The following is a 17,888-nucleotide window of genomic DNA, read 5'->3' as shown; positions in this document are numbered from 1 at the left end:
GTCGATGCATTTTAGGTTTCTCATATGGTTAATTTTTGGGTCTGACTCATCCTAAATAGGCCTTTTATCTTTCTCTCGTCTTGAAGAATCATCGCTTGCCATCTCCAATAGGACCCGGTCCATGACACGATTTCTCAAATGATTATGAGACTTCTTTCTCCAGAATTTAATGGATGGAGGAACCTAGGACATTGTTCCCTTTAGTGTAGTTCCTCCATGTTGAATCTAGGGTTGCTCGGGATTCTATGTTTGATCTCTTTGTCTGGTTCTCTTTTGAGCATGCACGACCGTGTCTGATGTCTAACCTAGAGGCAAAGGCATGCAGGTGAGTGTTCTTGCTAAGGAACATATTCATCATGATCACATCGTTAAAGATTCTAGTGTTATCTACAAAACATAGAAAGAAGTAATGATTAAACGAGATAAAATGGATGATATACAAAGACATACATGAAATAAATTTCCTCTCCTCATTGAAAATCCCCTTTCTCTTCCATTTCGTGGCTGCCTCAACCACTACAAATGTCTCTATATACCTTCTTTTTTCTGATACTTTTGACCGACTGAATGATCAACCTCATAAAAAAAAATCTAGGCCTTTCCAAAAGACTGTAAGTTCAGTCTTCAAATATGTTCATGCGTAACTATTTTGTAAAATTGTCGTGATATAAGAAAATTTATTATATATTCATGTAGGAATTAACCATATGAAATATGACAAATGATTCAAAAGGGAGATTAATCATTTCTTTTATTAAATTCTTCAACTGTAAGTTTGGTTTAACTAATTTTACAATTATTTGCATAATTAATTCAACAGCGCTATGAACGCCCTCGTTTATATTATGTAATTTACGTTCCTGATAACAAATATGATTTCCACAATCTTGTTGATAGAAAACTATCTATTATAAATTTACTCACCTCTTGTGATTTTTGTTGACACAAATTATACTACACTTCTATTTTTAGTCCAACAACACACTCTTTACCTCCATTAGTTTGCAAAGACTTGATTTTGAGATCAAGTTGATTTTCAATCATAATTTTAAAGTGGATAAAACAAGATAGACTTGAGATTTATTTTGTAACAATGTATCAAAGTATATTTGGAAAAAACATCAATACCTTTCAGATAATATTTGCTATTTTTTTTTGAATTAATTGGAGTTGATCCTCAAATATCAAAATATATTAATTTAAGAGGAATATCATAGTTTGACATGGAATAAAAAAAAGTTTATGAGATTTATCAAGAATACAAGATTTACACACATAATTCATTTTATTGGTATTGTGATGTATATTACAATATGTCAAAGAAACAGAGACAGTCATATCATGTGACATTGAGGTGGATAAGAAAATTCAATAGATTAAATGGGAGAAGGTTTATCTCGAACATAAAAATATGAGGCTACAAGTTCGAAAGGTAAGAGAGTTTAATTAGCCGTTGTTGCAAAATGATGGTGGAAGATGTTACTGAATAAAAAGAGATAATAGTTTAAAGTTTTAGGAACAAAATATGAAAATAGTAATTTTTTCAAAAACTTTGATATGAATTCAGGGTGATTTCATTTAAGAGTTTGTTTGTGTTTTAAGATTTTTTTAAATATAATTTTCTTCACTCCATACTCTTATTTTATTTTGTGGTATTTGTATTGTGAACAGTTGTTTCTCTTTTACCAAGTCTTGCACTTAAGTTTTCTATATAATAATTTATTTGATTTATTAAATTAATTCTTATCAGTTTATATTTTAAAATAGTTTTGATGATTTTTTTAAGGTGCATAATTATCAAAAGTCCGAATTTAAATTATTTAATTTATATCTTTCTTTGATTATATTTTCATATTAATTTATTAAATAGTCATAGTAAATTTTTGTACATTAGTTTATTTCTTTTTAATAAAATAATTCTTACTTTTATAAAATTAAAAAAATATATATTTTACCATTATCTCTAAGAGTCCCATCAATAATAAAGAGCTCATTAGCAAAACCTAACAATAATTTTTAAATTTTTACGCTTTCATGGTAACAAAACCCGTACTCGCAGAATCCACTCGAACCCGCTTTAAAATTGACGAAAAAAATCCATTTTAATTAGGTTTAGATTCGAGTCTAGATTTTTTCCGATTATAAAATATGGTGATGGGTCGGATAATAGAGACACTATTCCCCACCCTAAATTCTCCCTATTTATTTTATTATGTATATTACTATTTATTTTTGATAATTTAAAATATTAAATAAGTGACCTTTGATATCCCTACTTTCGTGTGTTACTTTGATCTTAATCCAAATAAATTTATTTGCTTAATTTAAAAATTAGATCATGACTCTTAAAATAATGGAAGTAGGAGATAGAAAATCAACAACCAATAATGGGGGGCGTGGAGTATGTTGCCTTATACTGCAATTGGGAAAAAGAAGTACTAGTTGGAGAATGGTATCATCACAATGACGCATTCATGAAACGTCAAGATCGCTAGTCTCCATGACATCACTCTCGTCTTTTTCAACACATCTGTTCATACTATTACTACATGCTTTTTTTAAGCCTCAAAAAGTCTTTCCAACATCATTAACTTTTTGTTGTACATGTATAGTTAATTTAAAAGTTGTTTATAGTATTATTTAGTGTTTCCTTTTTAATAATTTACTTTATGTTTCAAAAAAAAAAATTCCACTAAAAAATCAATGTTCAACTAGTACTAGTGTTTTGAAAATAGCCCTAAAGATTAATCAAAGAGAAAAAAATAACCAATAGAGAAAAAAAAACACTAGGGTAATGTGATAATAATAAATTAGTTAGAAACTAGTGGATTTTCTTTGTTGATAAATTAAAGGTTTGATTGGAGTTTTGAACCATCCCACTCACTCTATTATTATTTAGTAATTTGTGTAAATTGTCAAATACACACTCGTGAGAATAAATCTTTAGACATATGCAAATAAAAAATTAAAAGAATAGTTTAGTCACACTAATAATTATCCTATTCAAAATTAAAATGATTAGTAGAGTGACAAAATAATATCTTATTTATTAAAAGTAAAATTATTTTTTAAGTTTATTGAAAAATTAAAATATTTAGATTAAACATTAATTCTTCAATAATCCTAATTTTTTTTTTTTATATTAAGGACCAGTACTTAGTGCAATAGAATTACGAGTCGATCTCTACTAGCATAAGTGTCAATCTCTTCTCTTATAAATGTGTGTTTGAATTGATGTTGAACATAATTGATTATACTAGAATTGAGTTTGGTAGAATTGATTTTAATATAATTGAGTTTAGCAGAATTGATTTATGGATATATTTATGGAAAAGTGAGTTGAATAATAAATTTCAATGTAAAAATTACCCAGAGTCATTTCTGGAGATAAAAGCTACAAATTTTAACTTCATGTAGAATCAATTCTAGAGGCAGAATCAATTCTAATTTTGATAAAACAAACACCTCAAAATTACCCAGAATCAATTCTATATCTTTAGAATTCTACACCTCTAAAATTGATTTTGAGTCTTCCAAAAATTAATCCAAACATGCTATAAGTCGATCTCCACCATTTAATCTGCTCAGAATAATAATTTGTTTTTTTTCTCTGTCTAAATATTTTTATTTAAGATTGTGTGGCCGAATAAAAAAAAAAGTCTAAGAACAGTAACTTTTTTCTACTTGTTATAATTAAGTTAAGACTGCATTCTCACTTTATATATTTTTAATCAAACATGTCTTCTACTTTTCTTTTAAAAAATATAAAAAGAAGACTTTTCTTAACATGGTCTTATTCTATTCTTCTTTAGAAAAATCACATACACACTTACTTATATTCTCATGCCTCTCTGATCTATGTTTCTCTATATCCATTTCACACATAAATATATAATATTTTGCTATGGAAATTGACAAGAGAAAGAAGAAAAAGAGAGTCACAAAAGAAGATGAAGAAAAACAAGACAACACTGGTGTTCCAACCGAGGAAGAAGTTGAAGAGTTTTATACAATTCTCAAGAGAATGAAAGTGGCCGTCAAATATTTCGACGACAAAGGCAAAGGCGGAAGAGAGTGGAGGAAAACGCTTGAGAAACCGGCGGAGCTCGCCGTCGCCCACGGCGGAGAAAATATCGCCGCCGTCAAAGCTGGTGGCGAAGTGGTCTCTATAAAACATGGTTTTGACTTGAACGCCGTGGCTCCTGAAGCCGCCGAAAACGGTGGCGCGTAGGATTTGTTTCTTGGGACGTTGGTTCACGCGCCGTCGTTGTAACATTGAAGGCTTGGTTTGATTTGGTTTGGTTTCTCCTAAGATGTTGGTTACCTTGGTATCTCCGAACGAGAGATTCATTCTACATCTGTTTCTTTTTCTTCATATTTTTTGTTCTTTTTTTGGAACTAATTTTTAACTTTTTTTTTTTAGAAAATAATTGTAAGGTTGTAATAATTTAGCAACGTTGTCGTTTGGTGAACACTTTGTTTTTTTTTGTTATTGTCGTCTTTGTATCTGTTTTAATCTGAAATTAAATATAATATGACTTGGTACTGTAATTTATTTTATTTATGTAAATGGTGAACCTCTTCATTGCTTAAAATTGATCAAGAGCTTGAATGATGTTAATTTGTCGTATTCAAACTAATTTGGATCGATTCAAGAATTTCTTTGTTACAAAGTTATGCCTCTTAAAGTATTTCTATTTGTATGGAATCTTTTCAATCTCAAAATACCGACTAAAGATAAATTGCTTGGGAGAGAAAATTTTTGAACTGCCTCATTAGGACATGCATGAGGTTGTGAGAAAGTGGAAAATACTCGACATTTATTTTTAGAATGCAAACTTTTTGCTCAAAATTGTTCCAACATTCTAAAATGGTTGTGATAGATAGGCTTCCTCTATAAAGGATCATTCAGAAAATCTGATATGACATCTAAATGAATTAGAGGCTAATTCCTATTTGCAGCTATAGAAATCACCAATTTGATTGACTCTAGCAACTAACCTCGCTTTGTGCTTTGACTCATATGACTTCAGATTTATCTTGAAAACTCATCTCACACTATTGGCTTTCTTGTTCTTTGGAAGAACCATTAATTCACATGTCTTATTTCTTTCAATTGCATCAAGTTCTTCTTTCATGGCATTTAGCCATCCCTGCTTCTTGAGAGTGTGATTGATACTAATAGGTTCACAGTCCACCATCATGGCATACTCAATAAATTCCCCTTCAGAGTCAATTTCAGTATCATGCAACAACTCAAAGTCAGCTAGTCTCATCTGACAAATTCTTTGTGGTATAGTTTTAGAGGCAGGACCACCTTCAAATTCTGGACCAACTTCAGTGGCTCCACCTCCAGAGTATGTATTACCATCAAAGGTTCCGCCTCCAGAGTCTGGATCACCATCAGAGTCTCGATCAGAGTCAAAGTCTCCTTCAGGATCATAAGTATATTCATAATCTTATTCAAAGTCAGACTCACCTTCAGATTCAAGGTCATCTTTAGAGATAGAATCTCATTCAGAGCCAGATTCTCCTTTAGACTCAGAATCTCCTTCAGAGTTACCTTCAAGGACATCTTCAGAAACACCATCAACTCCAGAGGAAGGATCAAACTTGTTCCAATCCCATTTTTTTATTCTTTCACATGACATCTCTGTTGACTTCAACTTTGTTGGTGATTAGGCAACAAAGCTTATAAGCACCTGTACTATGATAACCTATAAGCAACATAACTCTGCTTCTGTCATCCAACTTCCTTCTCTTAGCATTTGGAACATGTTTGTAACAAACAAAACCAAACATCTTCAAATGGCTCACACTTTGCTTTCTTCTAGTCTATTTTTTCCAAAGGAACTACTTCATTTAGCTTCTTAGTTGGACATCTGTTGAGCACATAAGTTGAAGTAGCAATAACTTCTCCCCAAAATGTGTGAGGTTGATTCTTTCTTTCAACATGCTTTTGGTTATGTCAAGTGGAGTTTTGTTTCTTCTTTCAGCAAGACCATTATGTTGTGGAGTGTATGGAGCAGTTACCTCACGCTTAATACCATTCTACTTATATAATCAAACTCAACTCCACCATCCATAATGAGAATCTTCAACCTTTGTCCACTCTGGTTTTTAGCCTTCACTTTTGTATTTCTTAAACTCAGCAACACCTCATGTTTGAAATTTATGGGTGTTACCCATGTCATTCTTGTGAACTCATCCACAAATGACACAAAGTACTTATTTCTTCCAAGTGAAGATACTTCAAAAGGATTATATATATATATATATATATATATATATATATATATATATATATATATATATATATATATATATATAATACACAACACCTAAAACATGAGTTGCTCTTGGAGGCTATTCTGATGAAAAAGACAATCTTGGTTGCCTGCCTTTCATGCATACATCACATGATTTATCTGGTGCCACAATCTTAGGAATTCCAAGTACCAGCTTCTTTGAACTTAGATGCCCTTAACTTCTAAAGTTCAAATGCCCCAATCTCTTGTGCCACAACTCACTCTTATTTGCAATACTTGTTGCACTAAGACATTGAGTGCCTGCTGTTTCAACATTCACCTTGAATGCCCTATTTCTTCCTAGTTCAAAAAACATAATAAGCTTCTGATTACAGTCATACAACTTCAAGAGATTTTCCTTCATGGTTATTGAAAAATATTTTTCAATCAGCTCACCAACCCTCATCAAATTGCTCTTCATGCCAGGTGCATACCTTACATCCTTAATCAAAGCAGCTTTGCCATTATGCAACTTCACTATGATATTTCCCGTTCCTTTAGAACTCAAATTCTTATCATCAACATATTTGATCTTGGTCCTTCTACCTGATTCAAAATCAGCAAGCCATTGCTTGTTTCTAATTAGGTGATTTGAGCATATAGTGTCCACATACCACTAGTCTACCATGTTTTCACCTTTATTCTCAGATGCCAACAATAGAACATGTTCATCCTCTCAATCTCCTCTGGCTCTATTGACTTCTTCACACTTGTTTTCCTGATTTGACCAGCAGTTAGAGGCATTGTGCCCAAATCTCTTACACTTGTAGCACTGAACCTTTCTCTTATCAAACTTCTTCTTTGCCTTCTGAACATTCTTCTGTTTCTGTTCTTCAGAAGAAGAATATTCTGACTTCAATAATTTTTCTTGTTCTCCAGCCATGCATGCTTCTTGTTTTTATTAACAAAAGAAGCCTTCAAATCCTATTCAGACTCTTTTCATAGTTACTTTCAGTCAAATGCAACTCTTGCGCCTCTAAATTACTACGAAGTTCTTCAATTCTCATGGTGCTAGTGTCTTTAGAATGCTCTATGGCTACAACTCTTTAGAATGTTCTACACAAGCCTTCATCTCATTCATGATTAGAGTCACTCTAGAGATATAATCTTGTACCTTCTCATTGTTCTTCATGCTGAAATTCTCGTATTTCTTGCATATAGGCGACAACTTCACCTTCTTCAATCACTACAACAAATAACACTTTTTATGACAAAGCTTTCATCACGTACGATAAAAAACCGTGGGTACATGTGATAGGAGCGTCTTGTTTTATTAAAAAAAAATTAGTTAACTCGGATTTAAATAAAACCGACATAAATATATGATCAGGGTTTGAGGTTTGATTCCCAACTCCTTTTATTTCATGTTTTATATGGAAGCAAAAAGATGCTTTTTTTTTTTAGATTTTACGACAAATATGTTACCTTGATTTTCTGTAAAACCGAGATAAAAACTCCCTATTTTTTATTTATTTTTGTTGCAAAAAAAAAGGCGCCTTTATTTTTTGCAGATTTTACGGGATGGTTTGTTACCTTGATTTTTTAGGTTATCCGAGATAAATACTCTTTATCTTTTTAATTCCTTAAGTGTCTACCTAAATCAATTTTTGAGCCCTAACGAAACAATACTTCTCACTACTACGGAAAACCCCTTTCACAACGTTTGGAAAAGGGGTACCATCACGCGGGTCATACCGTTGTTAAGTAGGGTGTGGTTGTAAGTTTGATTTTTATATCACGGTATGGAAACTGTTATTAAAAGGCAGGACGCATGTCACTTATTACAACTGTTATACTTATAAATCATTGTGATACTTACACATAGGTATTGAGTTCGAAACTCATCAGCACAAATTATGTAAATCATAAATGACCTTTGATCACTGTTACAATATATAACCATTGTGAAAAGTGCCCAGAGTTTATTATATAATATGTAGATTGTTTGTTTTCCATTCACCTCACTAAATAAATACAAGCTTTCAAATTGATGAAGAAGTCTATAATATGAAAATTAAACTATTCTTGAAAACCAACTTAACCAAACCATTGTTTTTTTCTAATTGCATCCGTCTCATCGTGCATTTCATGTTTTTTTACACATATATTGTGGTTTATTGGTCTAACTCTTTAGATACATCGTTATCTTCGATTATAGTTAAATTTCCATCATCATCACTTATCATCGTAATTTTTATAATTGTAATTTTTATGATCATTAGTGCTGTTGATGAGGCAGATTATCTAATAAATTGTAGTTAATGAAATTTAATTATAATCGAAGACAACGATGCATCTGAGATGCCAGATCATTATACCATAATTTATATGTAAAAGAACATTAACTGAATGATGAGACACATGCAATTTGGAAACAATGATTGATATAAGTTGGTTTTCAAATTCAATTTAATTTTCAGATTATAGTATCTATGTCAGTTTAAATGAATGTATTTTAAGTGAGGGTTAGTGAAACAAACAATCTACATAGTATATAATAAACTCAAACAACATCATACAACATAACCGAATATTATAAATTTGTGTGCAATAAAAAAGATATATTGTAAATTTCTAGGACGCACCTTTTTTTGAAACTAATCGTGGAACATGATTCAATTCTGAAGTTCATCTAATTTGTGAAGCAATAAAAAAGAAATATAAGGAGGAAGAATCTTACACAACAACTTCATACTTCATATATTTCTTCTCATTGTATCTCAAACTAGATGAAGTTTGCTGCCGCTGTTGTTTCTTCATTAACTAAAATGTGTTGTTCTTGTTGAGTTCTACAATAACCATGAAAGTTACCATCATGTGAAAACTCAAACTTATTCGTAAACAGAGTATGAAAAACATCTTGTTTGTGAAGCCATGAAGAAGAAGTACAAGGTGGATGAAGTTTCCATCATAACTTCATGCTTCTTGTACTTTTTTCCATAGCTACACAAACAATATGTACCATAGCCAAAGTATGGTCTTTGTTGAGGTAGTGAAGACGAATCTAAAAAAATGAGAACAATTAATCAATAAAAACAACATGCAACAAACAAGATAATGGGGAACTATCTAACAATAAAATGTAAGAAGAAGAATACTTAAACGTATGAAGCACAAGATTCACGGCTAATGGCGAAGAAGAAGAGAAAAAATGGGTGCTAGGGTTTCACTGTGAAGAAAGCAACGTTACTGTCAATAAGTGAGAGTTAATTCGTTTAGATATGGGTAAATTATTTCACAACGGTTATCTACCAACCGTATTGATAAGTATTTATTTATTATAAATACATCACAACGGTGGAACGTACCAACCATAGTCATATCCCTTTAAGTTTTTTATATAAAAATAAATAAAAAAATAAAAGATGCGCCTTAACATTAAAGGAATAATATATATGATGGCGCTGAGGTTCGAACCCATGGCGTTGTTGTTTATGCGTTTTGTAGTGGTGTCTTCTCTAGGGAATTATATCGAACGAAAAAAATTCTCTCACCTGTATGTTATTATTGTTCTTGTTGTTGTTTTTGGCGTACTCCTTTATTGTTGTTGTTGTTGTTCTCCATTACTGTTATTCTTGTTGTTCTCCATTACTCTTGTTGTTGTTGTTGTTGTTGTTGTTCATTATTGTTGTTTTTGTTGCTGATGTTCTCCATTACTGTTGTTCTTGCATGTTGTCGTTGTTGAGAAGCATTACTCTGGGTTATTTTAGGTTAATGTACAAACTTTCTCAAGAATCAATGAATATGGGAAAGACTTTGATCTCTCCAAGATAATTTACTGTAAGTTATATTTCCTTTATTTTTGTTTTGGTTTTATTCAGATTTAATGTGTATGAAAGCTGATAGATTAATGTGTATGAAACCATAGAATGAAACTCCTAAATTAGTTGTAACCTTACGCTGACAGATAACAAACCATAGAATAAAACTTTCATTAACAATCTATTTGTTTGGGGTGAATAAAGAACGAGAGAAGTGTAAGCGAGAAAGGTACGTTAAAATTGCATGTTTTCTCCTGCTTGGTTCATCAAAGAAATAGAGGCGATATATTAAAAATGGTAGGCCCTCACTTTTTCTTTCTCTCCATAAATGAGAAGAAACGGAACTGTAATTATTATTTGAATTCTTTTTTCACATAAACCATTTCTCTCATATGCATATTCTCAATGCATACAAATAGTTTCAATTTATATAGTACTACTAGATAGTACTAATACTTATTCTTTTGAGTGTATATATAATTGATAAAAATTAAATTATAGATTTAATTAATTTATAAATTAACGTTAATTAAACCGTAATGTATATATTTGTTTCCAAAATAAAAGTGTATATATATATATATATATATATATATATATATATATATATATATATATATATATATATATATATAAATTGTGTACTCCATGACTAACTTAAAAAATTACTTTTTTTAAATTTTTTTATTAATGTTTAATTAAATTAAAAATAATATTTAGTATCTAAAAAAGTTATTATAAAATGTATTTTAAATAATAAAAATATTTGTATAAATTTTTAATTTAAGGATATTTTTGTACTTTCTAAAATAATTACACTTCTTTCTCTTCTATTTCTTTTATACTTCTCTTATAACAAACAATCTATCAAATCTACTCTATTTCTCACATCTTTCTCTCTTCTCACACCATCTCTCACCTATTTCTCTCTTCTCACTTTCTCTCCTTAACCAAACATACCATAAGTAAAATTACAAAAAGTTTATTTTTTTAATCATATCTAAATCCTCTGGCTGACAGAAAGTTTGACCAAGTATAATATACTTCATCATCATCAGAACCAATGATGACTGGTCTTTTCACATTTTTTTCTTCTTGATCTCCTCTTCCTAAGATCCTTCCTGGGTCTCAAAGGTTCTGTAGCATGGTCTATTTCAATAACTTGAACCTCTATAACCACATGAGTTTCTGATCTCCCAACATTGGATGAAGTACCCAGTTTCTACTTTGGTTCTTTCATGACTTGGACCTCTACTTTGATTTCTTTGGATAAAGTTTCAGCAGAAGTACTCATTTTGATTCTTCCTCTTCTTTGATTTCTCTGGATGAAGTTCTTTCGCTTTTATATTGATTATTCTGATTCTTCCTCTTTTCTGATCTTTGAAAGTCTAAAAGCCAAAAGATTCCACGCATGTCAAGTAATTAATTACTTCTAATTATTGCTTCTTTAATTCTCCATGTTTTCTTATCTTAGAAGTTGGAAAGATCTTTTGATAGACTAGCTACCTTGAGCTGTTGAGTAATTACATCTCTTTGTCTTTTCAAATTTCTTTTTCCCTTCTTTAATATTCCTTCCACTCCTTCTTACACATAATTTGATGTAATAATATGTACATTGTAGGTTCCTAATAAATTGTGTCATTGATGTTATTCTTGTTCTTGTTAATTTTGTTGTTGTTGTTCTTATCCATTTATAATCGTGTTGTTGTGGTTCTCCATCCAGTTCTAAAATAACAAAAATGCTGACGCTGAGAATCGAACCCACGTGCAGTTAACTTTACCCCTCAACATTTTAATAGCCGAGGTGATACAGGGTAGCTTTTCATGACAACATACATTACCTCACTTCTTTAGCCGACGTCAAACGCATTTCACGTCCGACGTTAGATGTGTTTTTTGTAGTAGTGAATGAGGCGTCGCCACCATAACACCGCAACAGTATATCCCATGACACCTTCATTCTCGTAGCATAAAAAATCTTCTCAAACACACTTGTATCCACACATTTATGGATATAGAACAATGTATGATCCTTCTTCCTTGTTTCACGTTGCACATTTCTTTGCGCTTCTATTGCATCTGTCGCAACCACTGTGTAATCGTCATTGACGATATCAAAAACATCTTGAGCGTCAAACAACACATGCATCTGAATCGACCAACGATTCTAATTATTTTTGTCAAATATTAGATTCTAATTCTTTTTGTCAAATATTAGAAGCTTTGTGTTCAAGCTACCATTTACATGCATCAAGTCTCATAAACACTCATGTTTCCCAATACCACAAAATCAAGAAATGTGATTCTTCTCCGATTTCGATCAATAATTTAGTATGAATTCGAAGAACGAAATCAATCACACCTCACATACACTCGTGTTTCCCTAAACTTGAACTGGAGCTCTAGATACCAATTTATTGGCGTTCACTCCTCCATTGAAGCACAAGATGAAAATGGAATAAAGAGAGAGAGAGAGAGAGTGTGTGTGTGTAACAAACTTTGTAACTGAATTTATCAAAATAAAAAACGGTTATAGTCACAACCAAACTGAATGTGATTCGTTTATATACTACAACTAAAATTCAAATGCATCTCAAATTAAAGCTAAATGCAACACACAAAAATGAAAAGCAAATACAACTACAAAGCTAAATTTGAATTACAACTAACACTTTACAAGGAGATCTTCATTTATATTGAAATAATAGTTAATTGAAAATAGGGCTTATTTTGATCTCTTATGATTGGAGAAATTAACTTGCCACTCCCACACTAATACCTGCCACCCACCATTTTTGGCGTTTTTACATTAATGTCCTTATAGTTAACCGAAAATTTTGTACAATATCATAAATTTGATTAAAGGTAATCTTTTTAACAGTGTGGGGCTACCAAAATTTCCAAATTTTCGATGAAGAGGTATAATATACATGAAATTTTGAAATTTCTGGTAATTGAAAAAAAATTCAAGTTTCCACTTTACCTGAACCAAATGATTCTCGTCGACAAAACCAAAAGCATGTGTGCGTACTCATATACATAGGTGGAGCTAAGAAAAGGAAAAAATGTGATGGTCTCATGGAAAGGGAGAAAAATACGAAAATGTACTTGGAAAAAAATCAGAGTGTTAATGTACTTGAGTATCTAGCTGCGTTCGTATCAAAGACCATGATTATTCGCCCTATCCAAGTAAAGCTGCAATAGCACAAAAACCACAATTTCCATTATCACCAACATAGACAATGTCATCGATGTATGGATGTAAGAAAGCAGGAAATTGTTACAAGTAAATATGTTTGGAAGATTTGGTGGACAGTTGGCTACCGATAGTCTGATGACTTGCTATTGATTTTGTGCATGATCTCTTCGTAGTCTCACTCCCCTGCGAAGCCTCAATATTCTCCCACTGGCTAGAATCATGATGAACATCACTCTCTTGACCCTTTCTACTTTTCTTAACTCCCCTCTTTGGCTTGTACTTCACCGGTGGTGGATACATTCAAGTTGTGGATGGATATGTTAGATCACAAACTTTTTTCTTCAACACTCCTTGACCTATAATATCCAAAGTACTAAAATATCTCTTTAACTCTTCACACTCTTCTTCCAAATCCCACTTTGTATTACTCTCATCATGATTGGCCTAGTGATTTGCAATGTGAAATTTCATCCAAAATACATGAATTGAGTCTAAAGGAGCATGGTTTCCAGGAATTTGGAAATTTGCAAGCTGACATGCACACGACAACCTAGCATAGAATGAAATGTTATACCGATGCTCAATGTTGACAATACTTTTTTGAAACGACACTATGATAGAACCAAACTGCAACTTCAACATGGTATTCACAATATCCCAACTTCGGCATAAATCACTCCGACTTGTAGTCAACATGTTTTTTAGTCTCCAATGAGCAGACTCCACCCTAAGACCAATTAATAGAAAAACATGTTTCAACCTGTTTTCGAAACATAAACATAAATAATGATAACATTAAACTGTCATGACCCGTGTACTTGTTTGCTGTTGTGTTTCCTAAATGAGTGACTCGGTTAGTCCATGCAACAACAAATCTCTATTTATAAGGTGTTAATCAGGTTTCATTCACATACTTAACAAATAAAGGAATATAAGCACAAACACTTTCAAAGTGTTTGAAGTGTACATCAAACTCATGTCCTGTATTTGAATACATGATGTTGTTCCATAGAAGATACCTTATTATTTCAATACGATATATGGTGAATGACTCTGTATAATTCGTACATGAGTCCGTAGAAGATGTTGTCGGCTCTGGATCACACAGATACAAAATTTCATTTGCAGACATACCGACAATTTCAAGTTACTGGGAAATTTTTGGTATTTCGGAAATTTGAAATTTTTGACATTCTGGAAATTTTAAATTTCTGGTAGTATGAATCGTCCCGAAAATTTCCAAATATTTTATAATTGACAAGGAAATTATAAACGTTTTGATAAATCACCTCGAAAATTTGAAATTCCTGATAAGTCAAAATTGCAAATTTCCCAAATTCAAACAATTTTCGATACAAGCGCACTGTTTCGTACCAGAAATTTTGAACCCTATACCCATAGGATTTTTTTTTTGAAAAATGTTTTTTTTAAGGATAAATAGTATAAAAGACATTTTCGAAATAAAAAAAATTGAAGGATGTCATATTTAATTGGGGTTTGTCAGGTTAGTTTCTCTTATGGTTGGTGGACCACCTTTCCTCATACTATCATCTATGATTTACTAGATATAGATTTAAGTTCTCATACTATCATCTATGATTTACTAGATATAGATTTAAGTTACGTGAGTTTAAATTTTGCTAATTATTTTTTACACCCTACACTTTTTTCTTTCACTTGGTTTTATTCCATTGAAACAAATTTAATGAGATAAATATTTTAAACGGGACAATTGTTATTTGTCTTTGGATTTTGACCTAATTCCTTCGAAACTGTCTTTTATTTTTATCTTTTAATAAATATTAGAGTGGTCAAATTAGTTGATCAGTTTAAGGTATCAACCTAATTGAGATGTAATCTTTGAAAATTTCTAGCTTTTGTTCCCCTTTTCATTTTTTTTTGAAAATAAAGACATTTATCTTTACCATAATTGAGATATATAAAAAGACATATTTTGGAACTAGACTAAGAAGATAGGCATGCATAGTCAAGTTTTCTATTTTTCTTTTCCCAAAAATACATTAATATTAATAATAATAATAATAATAATAATAATTATATTAATAATAATAATAATAATAATATTAATAATAGATTTGGACACTAACAAAAACAGATAGTCAAATTATATATTTTCTTTCTTAAATGTGCAATTAAAATATCTAAACTTTTAAATAATTTCTTTAAGTATCACAAATACCTACCGATTTGGTCAAGATACAACTTTATTTTTAAATTAGGTCGAGATAACATTTTATTTAATTTATTAATTATTAGTCAAACTAAAATCAAATAAAAAAATTGATGATTTCCTTAAAGAAATTAAGTGATAATCAATCTAATATTAATATATAGCTAGTAGTGCAAGATTGAAACAGTCACAAAAACAAAACAAAAAATTATCATTTCACAACAATAGTTTCTTGTGTCACTAAAATGGTTAGCAATCATATTCCCAATGATCTTGCATTTTTCATTATTTCGAAATTACCTCTAAAGTCTTTGAAACGGTTTAGTTGTGCACAAAAATCATGGTTACTTATACTTGAAAACCCAAATTTTCTAAACATGTATACTAACCATTTCATATCTAATTCTGAGGATTCTTTATATGAAGAGGATGATGTTTCATGTTTCATCTTACTAAAGACTCTTCCATATTGTCCCTATCGTCCTGTGATGTATATGCTTTCTGGAAAGAGTTTTGAGAATAAGGTCAAATTAGATTGGCCATCTCCATTTCATGAGAATGATCAATCTGTTTTTATTTTGGGCCCAATTGTTAATGGTATTGTTTGTCTATGCAAAGGGAGGTTATCTGTTGCTGTACTATGGAATCCAGCCACAGATGAATTCAAGGTCCTCCCTCCTAGCCCAAACGAGTGCACAATACTTTATGAGTTTGAAAGTTTTAATTTTATTGGATTTGGCTATGACAATATTAGAGATGACTATAGCGTGATTCGATATGTAAGTTATCGTTTAGATTTGCCAGATATTGAATGTGATATGGAAAGTATGAGATACGCTGTGTCACGGGAAGACATATGGGAGATATACAACCTAAGGAGTAACACTTGGAGGAAACTCGATCTTGATATGCCTCAAGGTTACTGGAACTATTCTGGTGCCTTTATGCATATCAATGGAGTTTGTCATTGGTGTCATCAAGGTCGAGATCTAAATTATCGATTATTGGTGTCATTTGACTTAAGCAATGAGGTATTTTGTACAACACCATTTCCATCTGATATGAATAATACTTTGGAATTTGTAGTTGTCATGACACACTTGACAGTAATAAATCAATCTATTGCTTTGATATCAAATTATCTTAATACAACTACTTTTCATATATCAATTTTGGGTGAAGTCGGTGTGAAGGAATCATGGACTAAACTCTTTATTATTGGACCCTTATCTTACATTGAGCATCCTATTGGAGAGGGAAAAGATGGTGATCTATTCTTTAGAAGAAAAGATGATGAACTTGTATTGTTTAATTTGAAGACTAAGAAGTTTAAGGAGCTTGGTGTTAAGGGGGATGAGCATTCTTGTGGCATAGTCCTTTACAAGAAAAACCTTCTTCCAATTGGAGGAATAAATGATTGATCTTTCATATTTTATTATTCTCAAAGATATCGTCCAAGAGGTTTATGTAATTGATTGTTTGAATTTTACCATGTTTACAATTTGACTTGCCTAGTATATGAAATTTAATAAACTATTGATAATAGGAATCTTGATTATTGTTTTTATTTTGATATGTTTATTCTCTTCCTATTTTGTATTATTGTTTAATTAAGCTTTTTTAAAATTTAAACTTTTCCATAACTCAAAAGCCTCTAGTTTTATGTCCAAAATTTTATATTGAAGAATTTGATAGATTTTTTTTGAGATTTTTATTTCGGAGTTTAAAGGTAGTGCACTGACAGTGTAAACTAACTTTACACATACAAACAATCAAAATCCTTACACTTGTCATGTCATATTAGTTTTTTTAAATTAAAATTGTGTTTTAATTAGATACATGGTTGTGATTGATTGACAGTGTAAAAATATTTAATGTCTAAAAAAGTTATTATAAAATGTATATGAAATAATAAAAATATTTGTATAAAATTTTAATTTAAGGGTTTTTTTGTACATTCCAAAATAATTACACTTCTTTCTCTTTTATACTTCTCTTATAACAAACAATATATCAAATCTACTCTATTTCTCACATCTTTATCTCTTCTCACACCATCTCTCACCTATTTCTCTCTTCTCACTTTCTCTCCTTAACCAAACATACCATAAGTAAAATTACAAAAAGTTCTTTTTTTAATCATATCTAAATCCTCTGGCTGACAGAAAGTTTGACCAAGTATAATATACTTCATTATCATCAGAACCAATGATGACTGGTTTTTTCACATTTTTTCTTCTTGATCTCCTCTTCCTGAGATCCTTCCTGGGTCTCAAAGGTTATGTAGCTTGATCTATTTGAATGACTTGAATCTCTACAACCACATGAGTTTCTGTTCTCCCAACATTGGATGAAGTACTCAATTTCTACTTTCTTTCATGACTTGGACCTCTACTTTGATTTCTTTGGATAAAGTTTCAGCAGGAGTA

The 17,888-nt window shown here is 31.1% G+C and overlaps 1 protein-coding gene across 1 annotated transcript; it reads left to right on the top strand.

Moving 5' to 3' along the window:
- The first annotated feature begins 13,844 nt into the window (after positions 1-13,844).
- LOC131594903 (F-box/kelch-repeat protein At3g06240-like) lies at positions 13,845-16,912 on the top strand. The gene is made up of 2 exons (XM_058867101.1): positions 13,845-13,911; positions 15,688-16,912. Exons 1-2 carry the CDS (start codon positions 13,845-13,847, stop codon positions 16,878-16,880), a joined length of 1,260 nt encoding a protein of 419 aa, XP_058723084.1. The 3' UTR covers positions 16,881-16,912.
- Positions 16,913-17,888: the final 976 nt, after the last annotated feature.

This window comes from Vicia villosa, linkage group LG4 (assembly GCF_029867415.1).
Source record: "Vicia villosa cultivar HV-30 ecotype Madison, WI linkage group LG4, Vvil1.0, whole genome shotgun sequence".
NCBI classification, from domain to species: domain Eukaryota; kingdom Viridiplantae; phylum Streptophyta; class Magnoliopsida; order Fabales; family Fabaceae; genus Vicia; species Vicia villosa.
This window is presented reverse-complemented; position numbering and strand designations above follow the sequence as displayed.

What these genes read in the sequence shown, in the direction of transcription:
- LOC131594903 (XM_058867101.1), top strand. Translation starts at nt 13,845, where the DNA reads ATGCTCAATGTTGACAATACTTTTTTGAAACGACACTATGATAGAACC. An exon ending in CAAACTGCAACTTCAACATG is followed by an intron (nt 13,912 to 15,687) that starts GTATTCACAATA and finishes TCACAACAATAG; the next exon opens with TTTCTTGTGTCACTAAAATG.